General features: G+C 43.7%; 1 protein-coding gene across 3 annotated transcripts in view; it reads right to left on the reverse strand.

The window, feature by feature from the left end:
* The window catches only part of LOC147019123 (mucin-4-like), a 129841-nt gene that overhangs the window by 78419 nt on the left and 40093 nt on the right, over positions 1–11329 (reverse strand). For all 3 annotated transcript variants that reach the window (XR_015062766.1, XM_085899993.1, XM_085899992.1), the window contains exons 16-18: positions 9191–9260; positions 7077–7244; positions 6444–6560 (exon numbers count right to left, since the gene is read on the reverse strand). Coding sequence is in view for 2 of the 3 variants with exons in the window: in XM_085899993.1 (XP_085756119.1) it covers positions 6444–6560; positions 7077–7244; positions 9191–9260 (355 nt within the window). In the remaining variant the exon portion in view is untranslated. The remainder of the gene's footprint in view (positions 1–6443; positions 6561–7076; positions 7245–9190; positions 9261–11329) is intronic.

An 11329-nucleotide genomic window follows, 5' to 3' on the forward strand; every position in this document is an offset into this window, starting at 1 on the left:
AACACGGAGGAAAGAATAGGCCGATTGCGTACTACAGTAGTCATTTGGACTCGGTCGCTGCCGCCTATCCTGGGTGCTTACGGGCAGTAGCAGCAACGCAATACGCAGTGACCGCAACAGCAACGCTGGTTTTGGGTTCTCCGCTGACCGTGAAGGTACCGCATGATGTGGCGGCGCTGATATGGCAAAATAAGACACAACATATATCAGCGGCACGAGCAGTTCAACACGATTTGGTGCTGTTGCAGGCAACTAATATAACGATCGAAAGATGTTCGCCACTGAACCCAGCCTCCCTAATGCCAGCGGGCGATGAAGGAGAGGCACATGTGTGTGAACGAGTGCTGGTGGAAGAGACAAAGGCTAGGCGTGACCTACAGGAAGCCCCGATCGAGAATGCAGAATTGGAACTGTTCGTGGATGGAGCGGCGAGGAAGAACCGATGGGGAAAAACCATCGCTAGCTTTGCAGTATGCACCGCAAGCGCCACCTTGAGGAAACAATTGTTACCGAAGGGATTTTCAGCCCAACAAGCTGAGCTGGAAGCATTGATATGCGGGTGTGAGCTGGGTGCGGGTAAGACATTGAACATATACACAGATTATAGGTATGCCTGGGGCATCTTACATGACTCCGCTGCCATTTGGGCCTTGCGTGGCTTTAAGACGTCCTCAGGGAAGGTTATCCGACACGGGGACCTGATCAAACGACTGATACGAGCAGCACAAGAGCCGCAACAGATTGCAGTGATTAAATGCAAAGCTCACACAGGAGGGACAGATGAAGTGTCAAAAGGCAATGAAAGAGCAGATTTAGCGGCAAAAGCAGTGCTCGATGAGGAGGAGGCGAACCCACAACCAACGACCGAACTTTACGTGGAGCAAATGGTAGACGGTCCACAAACGCAAGAACAGCTGAAGGACCTGCAGGTCTCCGCAACTATGGAAGAACAGGAATCATGGAGGGTGAAGGAGGGTGCAAAGCAAAACATACATGGAGTATGGGTGGATGAGCGAAATAGACCATTTGTACCCCGGATATTGCTACCATGGCTCGCCCTCACTGCACATGCGCAGGGCCATATGGGAATAAAAGGGGTGGCGGAAATTATTCGTCAAACCTGGAATGCCCCAGGTGTAACAACAGCAGCAACAGACGTGGTTAGCAATTGTGCGACCTGTGGTAGACATAACAGGAAGTATGCCGCCAAGAAACGGGGAGCACAACCACCCCCATCCGGACCGTTTCAACACCTTCAGATGGATTTTATAAAAATGCCGGCATACAAACATCACCAATATGTGCTGGTAATTGTGGATATGTTTTCTAAGTGGGTAGAAGCCTTTGCCACGACCAATCAGGAAGCTGATACAGTGGCCAAACTACTTTTACAGGAAGTAATTCCGCGATTTGGGATTCCAACACGACTATCCTCGGACCAAGGAGGGTCTTTTACGGCAAAAGTAATGGGAAAAGTAGCCGAAGGCTTGGGTATCAACCAGAAACTGCATTGTCCGTACCACCCCCAGTCAGCAGGGGCAGTAGAAAGAGAGAACCAAACCCTAAAGCAGACGCTTTCCAAACTCTGCGAGGGCCAGTCAATGCCCTGGCCAGACGTGCTGCCGATAGCGCTCATGAAAATGCGGGCAACAAATAATGCCACAAGGGGGCTCTCGCCCCACGAAATAATAACAGGACGTCCTATACAGTTACCGGTCTCGGCTCCGCCAGATATGGGAGATTGGGATTTGGCATGTATGACTGACGGAATGATGAACTATTGCAGAACACTCACTGCTACCATTAGGGCTTTTCACTCACAGGTACAAGAAGCATTGCCGATACCTGCTGGAGACCCGTTACATGATTTCCAACCTGCTGAACGAGTTTGGGTGAAAGAGTTCCTGCGGAAAGACGCCCTGCAACCCAAGTGGACCGGGCCCTACACTGTACTTTTGACCACGCTCTCGGCCGTCAAAGTGAGGGGTAAGAGTGCATGGATACACCACTCACACTGTAAACGAGCACCCAAGGAAGCCGCTGAAACTAGGGAACCGGAGGAGGTAACCCCAGCAGAGGTTCTGGCTGTGTCCGATTCAGTCTTTTACCGGGATAGTGAAGACGACGACGAGGGGGAAGACGTGATATCTCTACAGAGACCCCCTCCACCACCGAACCAAGACGGGGCTGGCCCAGCAGGACAGGGAGAGATAGGACAGGGAGACCCACTGCAAGCAGAGCCAGGTGCCCCGCCGGACCCGGGACCTGAAAACGTAGACAACAGGGATCCTGAAAGACCAGCGCTAGAACCAAACGCCCCGCCAGACGTGGAGCCGGAACCTGGGCCGGACACCCTGCCAAACGTGGAACAGGCAGGTTTAAGCGACAACAACATTGTAATACAGGAAACAGCGACAGGACCTTTGACGACACAACATGCAACTCCTGGTGCTAGCGCTGCTCCTGTGCGAGGGCGGCCTGTCACTAGGCAGCAAACCGACAGCCTTAGACCCCGAGAACCATACACGCCTCCTACACCTCGACCACGAAAGGGGAAACGGGAGTGAGTTAGCAACTTCTTTACAGCGAAGCAGGAGAGAAGTACCGAGAGGGGCGACAGCAGGCAAATATGCAAATTTTGGGACAACCCATAACAAGGAGTTAGACACAGTAAGAGTCTTTTCAGTTAACCGCACCCAACCTTTTTCGTCAATGATTCCGCACATTAAGGACATAAAGGCACCGCTGCTCCGACCTCAGCAACTCATAGAAATACCCTGCATCCTAGCAGATGGGTCTAGTGACCTGGTAGAACGACACAAGTAACTTGCGGCCATCATATGGTACCATGATATTGCGGGACGGGATCTCTTGGTAGCTCGACAAGTAAAAAAACAGAGAGGGCAAAAGGGATCCTACAACCGACAAGGATATGAATGGGGCCAGCATGCAAGTCTGATAACTAGAATTCCACAAGTACCAGACGACACCCATTTGGCATACTATTGCCGCGTTCTATTGAGCAACCAAACAGCATGGAGTAATTGGATACACTTTGATGTACGCAGACAGGGGCCGCCGACAAGGCCCCCGAATACCTTTGTAGCCCTAACCACAGAGACAGCAAACATTGAGAACCGGAGTGAGTGCTGGGTGTGCCTTAAACCACCATCTGGCCTCGTCACCGGACTTCCTCTTTTCGTACTACCATTAACCATCTTCAATCATGTAACCGGACCAGTAGAGGGGCTCGAAGCTAAGACCTCAGCCCGTGGTTATACACAACGGGTCTATGCAGGGAAGAATCCGAGTGCTAATGTAATGGTGGTACCATCTCCCCTATGGGTAGAAAACATCAGGGGAGCGGTCTGTTTTACAGGACAGGGAGCAAACAGAATGGGAAAGTCAGAATGTGAGATTCAACTTCCCCTCCCGAAATCAACTGACCAGGAAGTCATCGCTGTTAACCCGGACACCCAGGTAGAGGAGCAAGTAACATTCACAATAAAAGCAGCCTTACACCATGACAACGGGATGATCCCGCCAAAAGGCATTCACTTGGTTTGCGGGGACAAGGCTTACCCCTACCTACCGAAAGGGTGGGAAGGGAGTTGTTATTTAGCTTCAGTATTTCCGGACAGCAGGATTAAGACCACTTTTTACCCTACCCCTACACCACCACGGCATCGACGCAGCACATCAGAGACAGGGGATCCAGAGGGATGGGCCGGTGTATCAGAGCGCTTAGGGGTGATCAAAGGCACCTGGTGGGAGAAGGCTCTTGGCTTTTTCATGCCACATGCCGGTACTACTATTAATAGTATTAGGTTAGATGAGCTTTCACAAGTTTTGGAATATTTAGGTAATGTAACCATGGCTTACTATACAGAATTAACAGAGATGTTGGTATCAATGCACGCTATGGTAATGCAGAACAGAGTAGCTTTAGACATGCTTCTAGCAGAGCAAGGAGGGGTATGCGGGATGATTGAAGGAGAATGTTGCGTCTGGATTCCGGACCCAAAGGACATAACTGATCGGGCGGTGACCCGAATTAAAAAGGTGGTGGAAGTTCTCACAAGCAATCGAGTGGAACGTGAGGAAGGTTATGCATGGTGGAAGTCGATCTTCCAGGGCTGGGGAGGTTGGTTGTTGCGACTAATAGGGTCAGTATTTTTAATCATTGTGGTGGTAATTTTTGGTGTGTTTCTAATCAAACTTCTCATTACCATTTGTTTGAAGAAGTGCTGCGCAGGGTCACCCCTCACCCAGGCCATTGTAATAATTAACAGCGAACTCTCTGTTGAGGACGACTTAGCCAGTAATGGGGAGGGGGACGACCAGGGCCTTCAGGGGGACGTCATACACGTGGACCTAGGCCAAGGTTTACAACCATTCCTCCTTGTTGAAGCAGATAACTAACCCAGGAGAGAGTGCGTGTCGTTTTGCCTTCCAGTGCAAGATGTGACTCCTGCGCTGGACGAGCTTACACCCGTGCCTTGAGTACTACTTTTGCTACTTGCTTATGTATAATTGTTTAAACAATAGTATTACCACTGCTGCTAACATAGAACAGTATTACATGTTAATATGGTGTGGACTTAGCATTGAATTCATACACTGCAGCTTAAACGGGAGGCATGTGGCAGTGGGTAGGACAAAAGGGGGAAGACAATGGTAACAGAAGCTAACCTGAACCACAGGCAGTTGGGGACTTCTCATTTGGAGAATGTTGATGGCTATCCACGGCATTCGTAAATCCCGTTTGGCAGGCGCGGGGGCCTAGGGGTAGCTGCTACAGGAACCAAATAGGGGTCCACTCGGTCGGTGAGTCTCAGGTGTGGCTGGGAATGGTCAAAATATGACCAAGGAGGGAAACTGTTATGATGATATGTTAGGTGGTCATATTTTGGACCATTAGCTGTGTGTTAATCAGCTGTCAGGATTCTAACCTTGCTTGCAACTGTGCATTATTCAAACCTTGCTTTAAAATGTTGCTTTAAATGTTTCAGGCTACCAATGTTCCATGCACCCCACTGTTTTTGGACAGCGCCCAGCTGTTCCTGTTTCTTGGAAACTAAGCCCTGTTTCTTGGAAACTAAGCCCTTATCACCCTTCCTGTTGCTCTGTGGTGGTGTGCCCTTAGTGCGACCTTGGAGAGAACTGTGGAACTGTTCCTTCAGTGTATGCTGCCCACACATTCCTATTCTCAGTGATCACCAAAGCTTTGCCTTTGTTATCAGCAGGTGCTAGTGAAGGAGTGTAGGAAGCTTGGAAAGTTATTGGTTTGCAAGACTTGCATATCTGAGAGTTGTGTAGGTGGCTTGGAAACTGTGGTTGCATATCTGAGAATTGACCGATTCAACTTCCCCTAGGGCCCCGAGGGAGGGGGGAAAGAAGCCTACTGCCACATTTATTTCTTTTATTTCTTTGTTTCCTTATCCCTTAGCATACACTTTTAGTCCACACCCAGTTTTTCCTTTACACTTTTAGTCCACACCCAGTTTTGCTTTGTGTGATTATATATGTGATGGTTTTGAAGCATATTCTTAATGTGATTCAGGGGAGCCTGACTGAAGGGTCACTGAGTCACATTCCGCATGCGTGTGGTCTTCGGAAATAAAACGTGTAATTTGAGGATCCTCATCTGACTCTGTCATCTTACTCGGCCGAGTGGAGAGTCATAACAGTCGGTACCTTCTTTATCCTTAAGTTCAACTTTTCTTCTCTTCTTTATATATTTTCTCCTTCAAAATGTATTTTGACATCTAATTCAATTAAAATTCAAAAAGTACTTACCTTTTCTTTCTTTCCCATCAAATTATTGTGGCTTTATGATATTTTTCCCCCTCCATTACAAGCACTTCACAAAATAGTTCATTTTAATTTGTTTGATAATAAGTATTGCCAGATTGGATTGACTCGTTTATGGACAGTCCAGTTTGGGAAATAAAATCCTCAACCAATGCCCCATAAACTTAAGAGAACTAAACAGGGTTAAGAGCAACCGCAAAAAATAACAATTTGTATGGAATCATGTTCAGATCATCATAGTGTATTATTTTATGTTTTACTGCCAAATCTGTTTGATTCTTCCAAAGACTTGTTTTTGTTTTTTTCGAGGATATCAATAAAAACCTTCACAAATACAAACCCTTCATAAAAAAAAGTCACTTGTGCAGGATTAGTGACAGGAAGTACATTTCCTTCATTGGAATGAAATCTCCCTGCATATTTCAACTGTTTGTTATATTTTTAAGGAAGTAATTAATTTTTGATGACGCAGCACCAGAATGGTAGTTTTTAGTAAAGGGATCATTTCAAGAATCAAAATCAAATGAGACAACTCAATGACAAACACGGTATTCAATGAGCTACCCTGCCACCACTCTTCTTATTTGTATGGGGAATTATTCAATAATAGGAAAACGTAAGTTACTTACACGTGAGCCCAAAATCAAAGTAGAGAGTCTTTTCACTCGGTGGGCCTTCTTCATTAAATGGAATTACAGTTCCATTCCGGGAAATGAAATCATCCTTTTCATTTTCATTAAATAAACCTGAAAATACATTTTCATTGTCACCACCAAAATGTTTTGAGAATGGTATAATTACTTTGTTACAATGAAGTGGCATTTGACCAAAATTCTTATTGTTTATTAAATTCCATCCGTACCCGAGTTGTGAACACCCTTGCAGCCGTGAAGTAATTAAATTTCACTAATTATGAACCTTAGCTCTCCATCAAGAAAGTAGTACAGTATCTTAGAAATCCTAATTCGACACCAACAGTTTTATGAATGTCAAGACAAATAGCTGGATATCAATGCTAATAGGTGTGCACAAAGATTGACAAGATAATTCATTCTTACTGAATTTGATTTCAGCTACATTTAAAATTTAATATATGGATGATGGTCTGATAAATTTAAAATGAAGAAAGCATGTTTACCAACTTGTACAATTGATGGGAGTGAAAGAAAGATGATTATTAAACAAGTGACTACCGATTCAAAAAAAGTAAAATGAACAGTGAGCATCTCACTTGGTCCACCATGTTTCCACACTGCACATACCTAGCAAGCCTTTGGTTTTATTGTCGAAAGAAGAAGGGAGACTAATGGTGAACTGGAGAGCATTGACTTGAGCTGTAACATTGACTGAGGCCCCGCTTGGGAAAGAGACTGTCACGTAACTTGGCTTCGAACGCCACAACACCATATTGTCGATGACAAATTGTTCCTCTGAAGGACAAGAAAAGAGAATGTGAAATTCTCAGGCCAATGTTCAAAGTTCTGATATGCAGGGGTACATTGTAATTATGAATCAATTTGTTGGATTGTACATCATTCTCAAATAAAAAATATATAAATAACAGATTTAAAGGCTGATCAAAAATTTTAGAAAATAGAGAGGGGACAGTTTAACTCATCTTGCAAGTTTTGCAATATGAGAAAATATTCCCAAGGTTCATCTTGAAAATCACAACTTAACAATTTTACATTCGAGCTCAGTGTGCACTCGAATGTAATTTCTGGAGAGCACTTCGAACCGATAATAAACAAAATCATTTCAAGATTCCATTCCAGACCTCAAATAAACGGCTCTCATAATTTGGAAATAATTCATGCATCGTGGGTTCATTTCCTGAAATTGCAACACAGGATCGAACGAAGCACCTGTAAGCATGGCGTTGCCATCACGAAAAATCAACATTAATCATCGATGATTGATTGGGATTTGAAGTCGCCAAAATATGTTGAATAACTTTATGAATTGGTGCAATGACGTTACTGACACTGATCTGTGTCCTGTGTGTTTATCAAAGTTGTATTGTCAATTAATCTTTTGCATGTTGAAGTTACTGCTCAGTTTTAAACATTGCCTTATACAAACAAATCATATGTTAAACTACTCAAGTCGATAAAATGAAAACAGCTCTCTCTCTCTCTCTCTCCAACGAGTGCAGCCTGTGGCTGCTGGTTGCATCATTGGTTGGGACACGGCAATGCCGCTGATGCAGTGTCCCCCTTACCAGTACACCAGTACTCATTTTGCCGACCCCAGAAGGATGACAGGTTGAGTCAACCTCCTGGTGTATGTTAATTCAGTGGCCAATGGAGCTTGAACTCAGAACCCGAGGATCCGAATCCACCACCCGAACCACTAAGCCAACACCAGGCTTATGAAAACAGCTGTTTCTGCAACAACTGATCTGTTCTTGAATATGATCATTTTATCGCAAACCAAGCGTAATTGTCAGACGAAGTTTAGACTTTCATTTTCTTTCTGTCACAGTCAAGTGGGAAATTATCGGAAGTCAATAACCAATGAAGTTGTTTGATAAATGTGCATTGGACGTTCACTCATGGTTTAAATCTCATCAAACATAAAATGCCAAGATGTATTTTGAACCTCAGGCTTGGTAAGCAAAGGAGGGCAGGAATGTAAAGAAAGATTTCAAATATAATATTAGATTAGTGATAAGAGACTTGAATAACATTAAATAATGTGAAGGACCTTTAACACATTCACACTGCATCAAGAAGCACAATTGCTGGTTTTTATTTTCTTTGTTTACTCCTTTGTTTACTTGACTGTCTGTCTGTTTGCCTCTTCGCAGTATATCTCAAAAAGATATGGATGGATTTAGACGAAATTTAGTCGACAGATTGGGTTTGTGACAAGGATTAATTCTTCAGAATTGGGTGAAGATCTGGATCCTGAAACTAGAATGTATAAAATGATTGTTCAACATTGAGAGATGGGGTCACAAATGATAAAGAGAATGATATTTCAAAAAGTTGTGGATGGGTTATGACAAAAACTTGGTGGATGAGTTTAGCTTGGTGACAAGAACAAGCCAATGAGATTTTGGTTAAGGTCTGGACTCTGATCCAGCCTAGCCGACGGATACAAAACTGTTCTTCCTGGCTGAGGTATGCGATCTGCCAAGTGTGTTCTAGTTCCTTCTTATTTGCCTTACAAAAGGTTCAAATTCCCTGAACCCCTCCCCCACCCCTTCTCCCCAGATCCACCATAGATGTTGCAAAGCATTATGTACCAACAATGATAAGTTTGCCAGATTCAAATATCAGCCAGTCAGAGGAAGACAATTATGTTTACCTTGCGCTATCATCTTTCATTCAAAAGAATGTTGTTTGGTGTTCAGCGTATGTACTTCATTTACCTGTGACATTAAATTCAGTTCCATTCAACCAAAGCGAGGTGTCATTTTTTCCATTCAGTTTCCATTCCACCTGGGGGAATAAAAACAAAACAATAACGATACAGTGGCCTGCAAAAGTATTCATCCCCCTCTAAAGTTTTCACATTTTGATGCCACCGAAGCTTATTTCATGATGCTTTCAAATCAAATTTAATATATAGTCTTCAAAAACTACTCCAAAGTGATAAAGCTAAAAAAATGCACCGAAAATGTGAATAAGTTAGATTCACAGGGAAAATCACATGATTAAATTCTCAGTTACATAAGTATCAAAACCCTTTCCTTTATGAATCTGAATTCACTGCAGGAGCAAATTCTTTGTTTGAGAGGTTACAAAATAAGTGTAATATGTTTCATCTGTATGCAATCAGCAGTTGAACTTAAAAATTAAGCTCCACCAATTATCTAAGGAGTTTTAAGGTGCAACACACTTGGTCAACCAACAAGGCAAACATGAAGACCAAGGAGCTTTCCAAAGAAGTCAGACATAAAGTGCTGGAGATGCACCGTTCAGGAGAGGATTATAAGAAGATTTCAAAGTCACTCATTGTCCCTTTGAGTATAGTTTAATCTCCATCATTAAAATCAAGGAGTTTTCCAAATAAGTCAGACATAAAGTGTGGGAGATGCACCGTTCAGGAGAGGGTTATAAGATGATTTCAAAGTCACTCATTATCCCTTTGAGTTGAGTAAAATCCATCATTAATAAGTGGAAGACATATCACCCCACCCAGAATCTACCCAGATCAGGTCGCTCATCCAATCTCAGTCGCCGGGCAAGCAGGAAACTGGTGCGGGACATCACTGTAAATCCAACAATGACTGAAAGATCTGCAAGGATTTTTGTCTGAGATGGGGGTCAGTGTTTAACAATCAACATGATCCCATTCCCTTCACAAATCTGGCCTCCATGGAAAGGTGGCAAGACAGAAGCCATTACTAAACAAGGACAAATGTGTCCAAGAGCCGTGTCCTAAAGGTTTTGTCTTCACCAGAAGAAGAAGAACAACGCGGAGCTCTCTCAGAGCCAGCGTTCGCAACGCGACGCGGCAAAAAAGACTCATGTAAAAGCTCGTATGGAGTTTTCCAAAAAGCATCTTAATGATACTGCCAGGCATGTGGAGAAAAGGTTTATGGTCAGACGAGACAAAAATTGAACATTTGGTCAAAATTAAAGCATTACGAATGGCACAAGCCCAACACTGCACATCACTCAGCTCAATTAAATATTCATGGCAAGACTTGAAGATTGCAGTACATCAACGATCCCAATCAAACTTCGCAGGAATAGAGCAATTTTCACATGAAGAATGGGAAAAGATATCACCATCTCACTGTGTACAGCTGATAGAGTCCTACTCAAAAGACTCATAGCAGTCATTGCTGCAAGAGGTGCTTCTACCAAGTACTGACCGAAGGGGGTGAATACTTTTGGAACCAGCAAATTTAAATATATATATATATATATATATATATATATATATATATATATATATATATATATATATATATATATTTATATATATTGTTACGGATTTCAGAATCGGATCCGACTAATGCATACAAACATCAAGGTCCTCAAGACAGTTATTTCCCTAAATGCAGGTCCAGGATAGACCCATCCCCATGTCTGGTGGGATTCCAACTTTGATGCATTGAGAAGAGTAATGAATAGATTCCCTTTCTTATGGGATGGCCTTTTTCTCTTTACGGCAGACACATTCATGCATGTGAGATCGCCGTTAACCCAACGGAGGCTCGCCTACCATCTTTCAATCGAAGTTCGACAGCCACCTCTTTCACCAACGTTGACACACACCTTTTTCCATCGACATTTGACACCCCGTTCAGCAGCTCTCTGGATGCTAACTGGCTCTTTTTCATATCAGGCTGAACATTGAGGTGATAATTGTTGTTGAAGTTTTATGAGCAGTTCACGTTTTCGCTTGGTAATTCCGGCAAATGGAGGCTTTCTGCCATTCGGCCAGCACCACAAACATGGCATCTTCAGCCAGGAATGATTGCAGGATGGGCAGTTTGTCACGTGCAACGATGTGCCAATAGGCAAGGTGGATTTGGCTAAAGTCTGCTTGACGCTCC

This window comes from Eptatretus burgeri, chromosome 10 (assembly GCF_056783735.1).
Source record: "Eptatretus burgeri isolate ZD-2024b chromosome 10, Ebu_testis_v1, whole genome shotgun sequence".
Lineage (NCBI taxonomy): Eukaryota > Metazoa > Chordata > Myxini > Myxiniformes > Myxinidae > Eptatretus > Eptatretus burgeri.